At 30.3% G+C, this 14849-nt stretch overlaps 1 protein-coding gene across 2 annotated transcripts in view; it reads left to right on the forward strand.

Moving 5' to 3' along the window:
• LOC113399405 (zinc finger protein 541) overlaps positions 1 to 14849 on the forward strand; it is a 241694-nt gene that overhangs the window by 216846 nt on the left and 9999 nt on the right. For both annotated transcript variants that reach the window (XM_026638527.2, XM_026638529.2), the window contains 4 exons: positions 3568 to 3686; positions 4586 to 4719; positions 5203 to 5309; positions 6777 to 6911. In XM_026638527.2, coding sequence (XP_026494312.2) covers positions 3568 to 3686; positions 4586 to 4719; positions 5203 to 5309; positions 6777 to 6911 — 495 coding nt within the window. The remainder of the gene's footprint in view (positions 1 to 3567; positions 3687 to 4585; positions 4720 to 5202; positions 5310 to 6776; positions 6912 to 14849) is intronic.

Consider the following 14849-nt stretch of genomic DNA (forward strand, 5'->3'; position numbering starts at 1 on the left):
ATTAGTAAATCTTATCAACATTCATGAAACATCCAAATATATATTTGCTATACCTACTACATCGCCTCAATATATATTAACTGTACACATTGACTGTATCTCAAAATATAAATATATTATAAGGCCTATTGTTATCTTTAAACTATAAACTAAATTGATATCAAAATCTCAAGTCAATCTTATTTTAGTCGTTATTACGTGAACCCGGAAAAATCCCCTTTTACATTACAATCACTGTTTGAATCTACAAGCTTCATCATCCGCGTACCATCAGCTTTTCATATACTTACAATGTTATTAAAAAAATACAATTAGTATTGTTGTCACTGTGATTTTTAAATTGGCAACATTATAACGAAAAAAAAACATAAAAAGAAAACGTTGGCGGGAAAAAGTAAGCAGCGGTGCTAGTGAGTGCAAAAATTGCGGGGACTTTTCTTGATACACTCGAACCGAGAGTCTTTAGATCTTTATCTTAAAGTATGTTAAAAATTGATACGTTCTAACAAAATCTTTTTTATTTTTGATTTAAAAAATAAAATGTGTCTCGAAAACCAATAAATAGGTAATTACAGAAACTTTGTAGCTAACGCGTCTTGATAAAGCAAAAGTAAGCAATTTTCCGATTGAATCAGGGGATTTCGGGGTTGGCTTTAACGTTATGTTCATCAGATATTTAGAGTCTAAAAAATAATACATTTACATTTTATACGTTTTGAACATAATAAATCACACTGCTCCCAGGACCCAAAATTTTCATTAAAATTAGACATATACAGGTTTCCCCCGATGTTTCTCTTCACCGCCGAACACCAAATGAATTATAAAGATTATTCAAGCCTGATAATTCAAAGGTGCTTGACAGGTTTTGAACACGCGATCATCGGTTAAGATTCGCGTTCGAACCAACCTCAACTTTTACTTCAAATTCTACTCCGATATATATCCTTAATTACTTTGTCAGCACGATCATATTATAAGCATTAAATCATGTAAGACAGATCTCCAGCAATCTAAATCTCATCAAAACAAGCATCCACAGATAGAAATTACCATTTCACTTACTTTATTTCCCAATAAAAACGATCTACGACATAAACCTTACGTAAACGTCGATCCGTCGGTGAGATAAGTTAACGGGCTCTACGACGGGAAGCCATTACATATTTTTATATTCGATGGGTATTCATTGTGGAGAAACGAGCGATTTTTTGGGCTAACGCACGTCCCATAGGAAATGTCTATTGTGGCGAAGGATCTTATTTTGTACCGTATAGATGAAAGATACACTCGGTTGGATTAAAGACATAATATATTTTTTTATTTTTTATTTATATATAAATAAGAGCCATGAGATATTTTCTGTAAAATCAATTGAAGTATTCCCAAATAAGTAAGATATTATCAGTTATAATATTATAAATAGGCATTTGTTTGTTTGTATGTACAAGGAATAAATGGAAAAGAAAGAAAGAGGTATGAAAGAGAAAGAAGACTTAGAAAGTTACATTATTCCTTAGTGCTATAGGGTATGGTTTATATTTATATCAAATCATTTCCTCTATTAATAAATTACACCCGTGTGAAGCCGCGGCGTGTGGCTAATTAATCATACGCATATATGTTATATACAACCTTCTTTAGATTGATAAATTCATAAAGTATTTTAAAGTTCTGGCAATATTTAAAAAAAGTATTGTTCATTAAATATATTTATGCGATGAGTGTAAAATATTACATAACATAACGTCTATTGCTTAAGATAAAGAGAAGGGATTTATTTATTTTGCTCATTTTGTATTACAATAATACGTCTTCTTTCTGAGAAGCGATAATTCGTTGACCCACATTCGTGACTAAACCTTCTCAGAACGAAATAGAGTAATTAATGTTACAAAACAAAAATAATATAACTTTATGATATTATTATATCATTATAATATACATTAGAATGAATTTTAAGGTATTGTGTGTTAATTACTCTTTACAAATGTATTTATTCATTTAAAAAAAAAATCTCGTCATTCGCTCGGCTTTGCTTCATTTATTTAGGATCGAACTTTATGAAAAAGGGATTTGGTAAATTTATACGACCAACATCCTAAGCGGCAGTAGGTTGGTCACCATTCGTGGGTTGACGCGATTACGTGCTCGATTGACAGGTGGGCTTAACAAAATTCCTTTAGTCGGCTCACGCCCCGGTGGGGGGTTAAGATTAGGAAACCCTTTCGTTGTAATAATAATTGGGTTTTACTTGGATACCAATGCAAAACAAACATAGATTGGAACAATACAGTATTATTATTGATAAGCCTTTATTTATTATAAAAATTGAACTTATGAAACCAATATCAATTTAATGGAGAAAAAAATCTTTTCATAAACGAAAATATGAAAATATTACAATCTTGAATTTTATATAATACCGAATTGAAAACCTTTTCCTTTTTTAATTAGGTTAAAATAAAATAATTAACGGTTTTTTAATATCAATATACATTTTCTTAAGCGTATGAAACATTAGAACTGCCAAAGTCATAAAAAAAAGACTCACCACATACAAAATGAAAACCTTTCTACCAATACAGCGATATAATTGTACTCAGATGGTATAATAAAAAAAGGGATCGATGCCAACAAATACATTTCTATACGAACAAATAGTTCGCAGAGCAGAATTGACAAGAAAGCGTTACCAAAACTCTTGGGTTCGAGTAAAATATTCAAATATACGGTAATAATATTGAAGACAATGGCGTCGGGTCGGGGAATACTTCGCTGTGTATTTGGTGTCGTATCGGCGTTTGTATTGTGTTTGTGACTGTATCAGATATCTTTGAACACGAATACGTTTTAGCACATTTATATGTTTTATCTAATTTGTTGAAAAATATAGAAAATTTTATCGACGGGTGATGAAGTTTGAATTTTAATTATGATATGAACATAACAGCCCGTAAACAGCTTTTGTCGTACGTCTTGTTATTTTTAATGTATCCATTTAAAAACCTCAAGAAACAAAAAAAAAACTCGACGGTCTTTGGTGTTCCGTATAATTCAAAAACAAAAATTTAGTTTAAAAAGTGCGATTAAGCAATTTATTCTTTCATTTCCTTTGTTCTTCCCACTCGTCGTTCAAAATTTTTATAATTAATAAACCTTATTTAATACATTAAACAAATTACACTTTCTATATAATCAATTAGCATGAATTGCTTTTTTTATATTTCATTTAAAACTTCTCTATCAATCATTTTTCTTGAGTGTCTTTGAAACAATATTATTTATGGATGTCAACCAGTCCTGAGACATTGTCATTAACAATTCAAGGAATCAAGCTTCCGTTTGAAATACAAACTGGCACTGAAGTATAAACCACAGCATACAGCAAAGCCACCAACCAAGAAATCTAAGATGTTATGTACTCTATGCATAAACACAGTTATGCAAAGTATTCCTGTTTGGTAATGAGTAGTACCCACCCAACGGAACCTGCACAAACATCTACTATCGGTTAAGAATAATATTTAGTTACAAACATTAAAACAAAGCATGTGTTGTCATCAGGTTTGCAACAAGGTGTTTGGGAATGCTTCGGCACTAGCGAAACATAAGCTGACCCACAGTGATGAACGGAAGTACGTGTGTATAACCTGCGCCAAGGCTTTCAAGAGGCAAGACCATCTGTAAGTATTATGCATCTAACGTATGCAAATACGACCGTAATTATGTTAATTGAAATGTCTAGACTGTTTCCTTAACTAACGTGAAATTAAATCACAATAATATTACTTTCTTCGTATATATAATAATACTATTTGAACATAATATCAAGTCGATTCGAAATTTGAATAATAATTGCCGAAACAAGTAACAAATTAATTATAGCTTGAATATTATGAAGGTTAATCTGGAATTAATTCGAACAACTAGTACTAAAACATAAAGGAGTGTTCAGTTCCCGTTAAGTCATTGTACGTCCGAAAGTCCTCCCTTTAATCGTAGTTGCTAACGCTGTATGAATATTAATGAATGCTCAAAATGCGCGTATCGACTCGACCCAAAGTGGCCGCGTTATCTGGTGACCTATTTGTGAATTGTAACCGGGTTAAATTAGTGAGGTGCCTGATTAAAAATATTGCTGGTTTTTGTCGCAAAACCAGATGAAATCTTATACATCTTAAATAAATAGAATAATATATCTGTTATATTTGTTAAATTCGATGATCAAAGACGACTAATTTCTGGTTCCAAATTCAAAAACGTTTCGGTTTCTTTAGGCATTATTATCTTCAAATCGTATCGTCAAATATGTCTATAATTATCTTCAATGTTTTTAGTCAAATAAGTAACGAAGATTCCTTTAATTTATATTAATTGCATTATTAAAAGACTACTATTGTCTTGAAATAATTTAAATATATTAATATTGTATAAACTACTCGTCATATAAAATAATATAAAATGGGACACGCATTCTCTTACCGAATCAATGTAATTCCACTCTAAAATGTAAATCAAACGTTGCGAGCGATATATCATTTATTAGCAAGATCGCATAAATGAAACGTTTTTTTTTTTACAGAAACGGGCACATGCTGACACATCGCAATAAAAAGCCATATGAATGTAAAGCAGACGGATGTGGAAAGTCATACTGCGATGCGCGGTCTCTACGTAGACACACCGAGAATCATCACCAACCTCCCGCTGAATCAAGTAAGAATGCTAGGCTTTTTATCAATTTTATATGGGACTAAAAAGAGAGAGGGTGATTCTTGCTTGAGGCTACACTCGCTCGTGGTACAATATAAATGTCATGTCTAGACCACGTTTCCGAGACGTGATGTAACTTACAAGTATGCCACTGATAGAACTCATCAGAAGCCGATGGAAATGGAATTTACCCGAAATGATTTAACCTAAAATTTTTCTGAGTTTATTTTTATATAATATATAAGTTTATTATATTGCTTTCATTGAACAATTTTATAATATAATTATATTGATATTAATTATCTATAATGTTATTTAAACAAATACGTTCTTGAGAAAATATATAAAATTAATATTTAAATTAAAAAAGAACATTTTTCTTAAAAAATACGTATCGTACCATAAGCACTTGTAGATAACAATATTTATTATCACAGTATAATAATTTATAATCCTTTAATACTTAACTTTAACAATATTTTATAGAAACGACAATCCCATCAGACATACATGCGACTGTCGAGCGTGACTTAAGCTCGTCTCGCGTCACGTCACCAACATCGCCGTCCCGCACCAACTCTACAAATTCGGATGTAAGTCATTTAAAAAAACACAATCTTTATATTCAGGTTTAAACTCACGTTATTTTTTGAGGAACACAAGACACGTTTTGGGAAACCTATAGTTGCCATAAACATGGAAGGGACGCATCGAAACGACGTCAACGCTTGTTTAATTATTTAATAATGATTATGGGACGTCTTCCCAAAAGAAAATTACTCGTCATTACTTAGTAACTAAGTAAATAAAATGATTATATAAGGTTTTTAATCCTTTCCCTGGCCACGTATTAATCATACTTATTATTTCAGCAATTTGGACAGGAAATCTGTTAATAAGACTGCAATTTGAATATTTTGTTTGTGTATTGATTAGTTTTATTTAAAGAAAAATGTACAAATTTTGCACTGAAAAAAATGTATGTGACCATCACTTATTCTAGCCACTGGAGCTGTAAGTTTATTTTTCGCACAGATAATCGGATTTGCGATTTAATGGGGAAATGTTATTGCCATTATTTGAACTATTTCATACGGTTGTTATTTTTACAGTAGCTAATTTTATTTATATTTATTTAATTTTACAATTAAAATATTTTTAGGATTGTAGGATAATATTATTTTTAAATAAAATCTGACTACAAATTAATTATTTATTTAAAATAACAATGTACTCTTTTATGTACCACTTTTATAAAAACTAAAACGTTTAAAATATTGCTAATAACTAATGGAAAAAAATGTTTAAAAAATAAATTTATGGAATCATAAAGAAAAGTAATTTACTTATATAAATTCGTATAACGTATATGCTCAATCTGACATTTTATTACGCGTTGGCGGCCGTCCAACTGACCGCGTGTAAAATTCGGCAACGGACGTCCCCATTAATTAACCAATTAGCCCAAATCCGCGTTGCTCTCTTTTAATTTTACGCTACCATTCCGGGTTTTGGGCGGAAAAAAATTAGGAATAATGGTGGTCGTGTTTCCAAACAATTTCGCCGGAATGAACAAAGTACAAACATAGCTCAAGCAAATCAACGGGGAATGTTTTCTCCTGGAGTTTTAATAAGGAAAAGCGATTAAAGTTTTATATTGCTTTGAGTGAAAACGCTTCTATTGTTAGTCCAAGTACCTTTAGATTTGAAGAACCCAGAAACTCGGTTGCGATGGCTAAGTTACTTCACATTTAATGAACCGTCCTAATGATTTTCTTTGTCAACTATTCGGACTTTTAATTTGAAACGATAATTGAGCTTTTATTCGACAACAATATTTCAAACGTCACGGTAAAAACATGATGTTAAAAAAAAGGAGAGAATTTTCTGGTAAAAAAATAAATTAATCTAACATAAAAGTATCAAAACACGTCTTCATAATCAATCATAGTCTTGTAAATAATCTATTTTTAACGTCGCTTATCGGATTAGTTATTAAATACATTTTAAGTAGTCAGCAAAATATACATGTAGAATAATAATACACAATTAATCCTCAGTCAAGCAACTGCTCTGAAAAGGGACCCCACAATGGCGACAGCAGTCCGCCTCGCACGCCGCCAGCTCCGCCGACGCCGCCAGCGCGCCCCAAAACTACCAAAGCCAACAACAGCAGACCAAAATCCAACACCACAGTAAGTACAATAATTAAAAAATAACATATTCCCGTTAATCTTATGAATTGCTTCAGCAATAAAACATTTTCTGCAAACCAAATGTTTCTTGTACTTACTGACCAGATGCTCCCGAGTATAGAAGTATACAGCCTAATGTTTTGAACGATAAATAATCGCTTATAATGAAAAATTTAAAATTTATTATTAATTATACAGATCAGTTTTCACCGAAATGTAAAACATGATACACAATGTTTAATTATTGTATAAAATAGAAACACATTTTAATAACCCTTAATGTGCGCATGTATATATATATGTATATACGTACATATAAATTAAGACGAATGTTCTTCTTAATTAATCCCAGTACAATTCGAAAATTTATAGATACAATCAGAATTAGGAATATATTAAGTATACTAAGAACGGTTTCGTATTTAGAGAACACAATGAGTGGCATTAGTATTTAGACGCTAATCCCGTGTTTGTAGTGAATTAGGCGCCTCTTATTTACTACTAAACAGGGATTCAACTCACCCTTTCTGTTTACTAAGTGTTTTACTCCCTATTCGTGTAGTGTTCACATTCTCGCATGAGAAACTTGAACTCTGTTGAATTTTTAAATGACTCAACATATATTTTATATATATTCTCGTTTGGATTAATTTTATAATGTATGTTATATGGAATAAAGAAGTACTAAAGTTAAATAAGATTTTACACATTTAGGTATTGATTGTATATATATCATATCTTCTCAGTAAGCATTTATAACTACAAATCATAACATAACAAAAACTAAGCTCACTATAAACTGCTACGTTAGTAGACCGTAGAGTTTCGTAGCTCGTAGCTGACGTAGCCGATAAAACAAACACCAACTATTTGAGTTCTATATAGAGTTAAAGACATTACATTTTAAATTATTCTTAAGCAGGTGTATTAAGTTTTAAATTATCATGCTATTTTAACTTGATTATTTTCCATTAAAAATAAGTTAACATTATTATAAATAAGTCTGTTTAATATAAAAACAACATAATTTTAATAATATCATATCTAGTCATAAATAAACGGATAGAACAAAATGCAAAATATTTAATAACTCGTACTATCAAAGGGAGTTCAATTTGTAAAGCATTCCAACATTAATTTTCTTATACATACCAGGTGTATAGACAATACGGGTAGCGACGGGACCATTCCGCGATTGAAAATAGTTCGCTTTGTAAACGAAAACAATAAAATGTTATTGTGCGCCGAAGCACGTATTAGTCGAACTTATAATATCAGATTGAAGTGAACCAATACCGCTTTGAATTTCACAAATGAGCTTTTTGAATAGAGATTATTATGCTTTCGTTGTTAGAAGTTAATTGCTGTTTCAGTTCATAATTTTTCAATTAATTCTTCATTGAAATTAATGAATGAAAGTAAATGAATTAGATTTTAATTAATGATTCCGATATAAAATTAATGTATTTACAAATGAAAATATTAACGAAAATATTTAATTATTCATCAAGAATAATTAGCGCAACACATAGAAATGGCGCTTTGAATTTCAATTGCATATATATATTTTATTTTTTTTTATCATTATAATTTTTACAAACATACACAATTTGAAAATTCGGCAAGAAGCATTAAGATTATTTATTTATTATTATTTATTTATTTTATTTTTATTATTTATTTATTAATTTTTTTATAATTATTATTTAACTATTCATGTAAACTAAGAGTAACACATGAGAAGAAAACTAGAGTTTAATATTATACAGCATTCAAAAATAATGACACTATTATGTCGTAAATATGTGAAATAAATAAGAGTATTAAACCCATTCATAAAACTTGGAATAAATTATTAAATCAAATTCCCACTAATACCAAGCCTAGATGAATAACATTAGCAGAATATAATAATTCGTAACAAATAATACGAAACAACGAAACTATGCTCCGTGAGAAACAAATTCTTATGCTAATATCGATACATCGCGGATTGCTGTGCGAATGTCCAGTATCCAGTGAATTAAAACAGGCATTCATCTGTTTAACAATTCAGCTGCGACCCTCATACCGCGAGACAAAATGATGGGGTCCGAATAAACTATCGTTATTTATATAATATAATTATGTCTTATTACTCATTTTATTCCATAGAATTTTAGAGTTATTTTAATGCGCGTTTTTAGTATATTAGATTTGTTTGATTTCAACTTCAGTATTGGTCTTTTTTTCTCTTTATGCTTTATAACTAAATAATTTATAAATTATTTAAAAAAAATTAGATTGTAAATATATTCATAAAATATAAATAAAGACAAGAATAATATGAACAAAACAAAAATCTCGCAACAAGACAATCAACTTGTGTATTTTAGTAGAGGGACGTAATTCGCAAAACTGGACCGCTCGTCACGGGAGCTGTCACCTGTTCCAACCCCATAGACTTGATCGAGGGGTGTTTACGCGCTTTCATTAAACTAGAAATATAAAATGGTCTTGTTTAATGAGATTTATGCGTATAGGGAGAGATTTTTGCTGATCTATTTCGCGTGAGAAAATTGTGTATCAATTCACATCTGCTAAACTAGTCGAAATTATATTTAAATATAACATGAACATCATCATATACAACTAACGTGGTTGATGAATTTAGATATGATCGACATTTATTTCGAATAAATTAATAAACAGAAGTTATATTAAATATTTTGATTTGTGATTATAATAAAGAAGAATATGATTAACTATTCCGTATTAATCTGTAAGTACAGCAAGAACGGACAATGAGACTTTTGTTAAACGCTGTCAATCTGATCAACTACTCAAACGATCGCTGGCAACCAATCCTCCAACGGAAGCATTCCATAATCTGTTTTTGCAGTGTTATTAAGCATGCGCCGACCGCAAATGACACACATGAAGCTATAAAAAACACTCCCTACATTAATAACGTAAGAAATATTTGAATAATAGCTTCGATGTTTAAATTTCTCAATAATATTTCATAATAACGGTTCAATTTAATTACAGCTAACACGTGAGTTAATAGATAGAGACGCAAATAATAACGATGTATATCGGTTTAATCGAAGGCGTAACTAATAGATGATCGGTGTAAGGGTGGTTGTAGACGAGATGCGTATAGCGAGGCCTATAGACTGTAGTGACGGGTGCTTTATTAAAAGCACTCACTTTGATCGACCCTGATTTGACGTCACCTGCAGGAAGTAATAAAGGCCGGTACAACACGGCCTCATAATTACAAACCGGCACGTTTTGTTCACAACATATTGACATCGGAATGCTTTGAACGCAATAAATCCACTTTGAACCACTTCATTACGACTGGGATTGCTGAATTTGCGAACGTAATGACATAATAATTATATTCACGTACATAATATAAGATTATGTTATGCTTTGTTGATATTTACTGGATATTGAAGCTATTGTATTCGAACACAATGAAGATTAACTTTAATGAAGTTAATTATTAAGTATTTCATAATATATAATTTATATGCATACGATCTAACAATTCAGGTAAAAAGATACATTTTTTTTCCTGGCGTTTGTCTACGCTAGTTGAGTAAAAAATATTCCGCCAATGTCGTATAAAACAGATAATAAATAATTTGTAATTACTTACGACTTTACTAAGCAGACTAACGACAAAAAAGCAGAAATAAGTGTTTAACTAAACACCCGCTCAACAACGTTATAAATTAGGTCGATATTATATAAATGATTATATATAATAATACAATATATATTAATTATTATTTAATTTAAAACACAAACATAACTATGAAATTTCTTCGTAGATTTCATTATAATCAGTTTGGAATACAAAGCCCGGCACCATAATACATTTGGGGTCGCATCAGGTATCCAATAATTAAGACTCGAATCGATAATCACCACAACTTGATACACTATCAAGAAATATAGTATTACGTGAAGAGAAATAACATGTCTACAGACCAGTTCAAATACGTGATATTATGATATTAATATATTGATTTTTTAATAATTGTATTTTAAAAGATATATTACCTCTGTAGAAACAAGTACACCTTTTGATAATAATTAATTGTAAATTTTAAAGTCTTCATAAATTTTTGGGTACAACTTGTACGACAGATTGAGCCAAAACTACTTTTGAAAATCATGTTATAACATGATAGTAGAAATCTTACCAAACGTAACTTATAAGTTACGTTAGCGTAACTTATAAGTTATGCTACTTTTTTAATTCAGCCGTCGAGAGGCTAAAATGTAAGGTGAAGGTTTGTGTGCTATCAAGTTTTATGAATTTCGCGCAGGTTCAGGTAGTTCAATTATAATTCCTTATCATGAACTAAAAACTAATTTGGAAGTCACGCCTATATCACCAAATATAGACGTTTTATAAAACGATTCATTAAACATAACACATGAAAGTAACAAATTTGACGACGTTATAAATACTCCAGATACAAATAAGGTAATTGAAGTACAAAATTAGTCCTAATTTTACAATTTCACCTGCACATTTAAATGAACAGCTTGAGACGGATTGCTAGTACTATTTCTGCTTCGCGCCAGGAAATTGTATTTGCCGCCGTCTTATGGATGTAACATCGAAAATATTAGAATTTATTTGCGGTTGTAAAGTTCTCCGCCTTGCACGAGCCATAAATTTCATGGACAGTATTAAAATTGTAAAGTTTCCTGGCACGGAAAGGTGGAAAGTAGTCCAATTTGTGAGTTTTTCTGGAACCGCAGCAAACTTATTTTAAAACTTGGAATGTTATTTCTTTATATAAAACATTTTAAATTCTTTGGCAGAAAGCTGCAATTAAAAGTAATAATTAATATAGAACAATATATACCTATATATATATATAGAGCAACTATAATAAATAAACTTTATATTCAAAGATTTTAATCAAACTCGTTGAAGATTAAATAACTTTCAATTTCATACATGATTTCAGAAAAAAACTGAGTAAAATATCTGAACTAAATTCAATTATACTAAAGTAACAAAGCCAACTCTTGATCGCGCACATCCTGAGGCGCCACGATTTCATTTGTAGTGTCCGCGTTGAACTTTATCTCTTTTTGCCCTCGCCGGCGGCGTCTCTGAGGGGACAGAACGAGAATCAAAGAAACATTGTATTAAATGAATTTAACTTTGTGACTCTTCCTCGATTTAAAATGGTGATTTTTGGATCGTCTTTGATTGCACGGTCCCTTTTATTTATGTTTACTTTTTACCTTGTCATTTATCAACAAATATATCACAAGTGTATGACTATGTAATGCAACAAAAGGAAAATATCGTAATGTCGTATCATGGAAACTTATTTAACGTCAAAATTCGATTCTTTCTCGCTGTCAGCGTGCGCTTGAATATTTCATTGGCACGACACTTTCAGACTATGACGAGAAAATGTACCGAAGGCATATTGGAAATATAGAAAAATCTCACGTCACTGAAATTTGTATTTCAGTAAAAAAGATAACATTTTAATATAAATAAACTTTGTGCTTGAGTAACTCTTTCTCTCAGAGGTCTTTATAAAACATTCTAGGTACGAACCCAATCTTTTTTATCAATTATGCACAATTGATTTTATAATGAAAAATTCTTTTAAATGACCTATTTGTATATTTTATTCATAAGATAGATTTATTGGTTATAAAAGAAGTAGGTAATCGCAGTCCTTGTCAATTTTAACCCGGAAACATTATTTAAATATATATATGAATGTACGTATATTCAAAATATCAACTCAACGTTATTTTACTGCCAATCAACAATACTTTGTATTGCTGTGGTGGAAAACACTCACCAAAACCTAATGGCCACCCATGAATTATTTGCTTTTCTGGTGTTCTATATATAAAACACGAAACAGATCTTATGTCGTTACGATTAAGAGTCACATTCCTTTGTTAATGATAATAGTTAATTTCTTCATTAATAATGTAGGGTGGCAACGACGCAGGTGGCGTAGATCCGTTCCGCTGTAAACGTCCCGATGCATAATTGAAGACGCGTTACTTACGTGACTCCTCGGAGGAAAGCCAAGTGGTGCTAAGTGTGATGGATGATGAGCAAATGTTATATAATAATCATATACGTTTTTCGGGTTAAGAAGATAATGTAAAATATAGCTACTACAAAAAACTATTGATAACATATAAAATATATATAAATCTGATGTACCTTCATTTTTTACATTTATATTTTTTTAAACTATGTGTATTTGACATAGCATATGTTAAATAGATATAGTTTTGAAAAACAATGTCTGCTTTTTGACATACACATTCTATTTTTAAAATGTAACAATATTACATTTAATATTATTTTATAAATAAAAACTCGAAACGATTTAATAAAATACGAGAGATAAAGCCCAATAACACTCTGAAAATACGTTGTCTTCTTTTTTATACGTCGATATGACTTTACGAAGGAAAATGTGATCAGCCTCTACAATTATAACTATATAATACTTACGTAAGTGTCCCCATATTGTAAAATTAACATTATTATTCAAATATGTTATAGATTCCATTTTTAACCTTAACTAAATTACAAATATCCTTATTATTACGAAGTATGTACAAAAACAAACACGTCATAGAAACTCTTTCTCTACTTGGTGTCGGTTAAAAACATCTGACGTTTATTTTTAAAATATTCTAGACATGTTCGAACTACATATATTTTTTATTACATCTTATTTACATTTTCATATCTCACGTACTAAAAATGTTAATTTATTAGAGGGGCGTGTTTATTTGACTCCCTAAGAAATTGGCCTTCTACACGGTTGACCTCTGACCTCTGGATGTCACGTGGACGTCTCCCCGCATTGTTAGCTGTAGTTTAACCCCTATTTGTTATTTCTATTCGTAATTCAAGTGTCAAAGTTTATTTAATATGCCACACTTACATTTTTAATTATTAGATTAAGTGAAATAAGATATATCTTTTAACTTTTAACAATTCATAAGTGTTCACGCAAATCACAATAATAAAGACAGTGTAATTATTATTAATGAGATTTACATGACGATATAGTGTGTTCAATAGAATAAACTCTAAATATAATAATTAATTCCTAAAAAACTTCCATCAAGATGTATGTTGTTACTACATACATTATATTTTTAATTTAAAATAATTACAATAACTTGACTAAATAAATAATAAAAATTCGATCAATCGTAATTTCTTAAATAACAATATAATATATTAAACAGTTGGTTAAGGTAAGCTTGAAAATATCTCACCAATGTTACAAAAAGATGCGCTCAATGAAATTAATATTCCGCACCTTTAAGCGCATATGCAAATTAGTTTCATAAAAAAAGTCTTTTGTTGTCCCTCTGGTCACTTTATCTTACAATTCGCGAGTTCAAAAACATCTGTAGGGGTCATCTCTTCGATATCTTTCCCATACATTATGCTATCATTTTAATTTCGGGAACCGTGAGATAAGCACCGCGTAACGTCAGACGTCGCCGAATTTGGCGCCATTTTAATTTGTCGTGTTATTTCTTTTTTTTTTCGTGCAAAGTGCAATGCAAAATTGGATAACACAACTGTTTCAAGCCCCAACTCTTCCTAAGTCTAAAGTAAGAATAATTTTAAAATATATTTTATATGTGTATTTTTTCTTGTACTCTTTAAAATATTATATTGTTGATATAAATTGTACCTACTTAAGGAATTACGAAAAAGTTTTATTTTATTCATACAATTAAGAATGTATACTTTGTCATGTGCTCCTGATATACATATAATTAATTTGGTTGATGTTTCGCGTAAATATGAAAAAAATATAAGCACATTTTCTTGATGAGTAGATTTTTTGATATATCCATGTAATAAAAAATAGGTTTTTCTGATTAAAAGCCGTTAATTTAAATAATTGA

The sequence above is a fragment of the Vanessa tameamea genome, chromosome 19 (genome assembly GCF_037043105.1).
Source record: "Vanessa tameamea isolate UH-Manoa-2023 chromosome 19, ilVanTame1 primary haplotype, whole genome shotgun sequence".
NCBI classification, from domain to species: Eukaryota; Metazoa; Arthropoda; class Insecta; order Lepidoptera; family Nymphalidae; genus Vanessa; species Vanessa tameamea.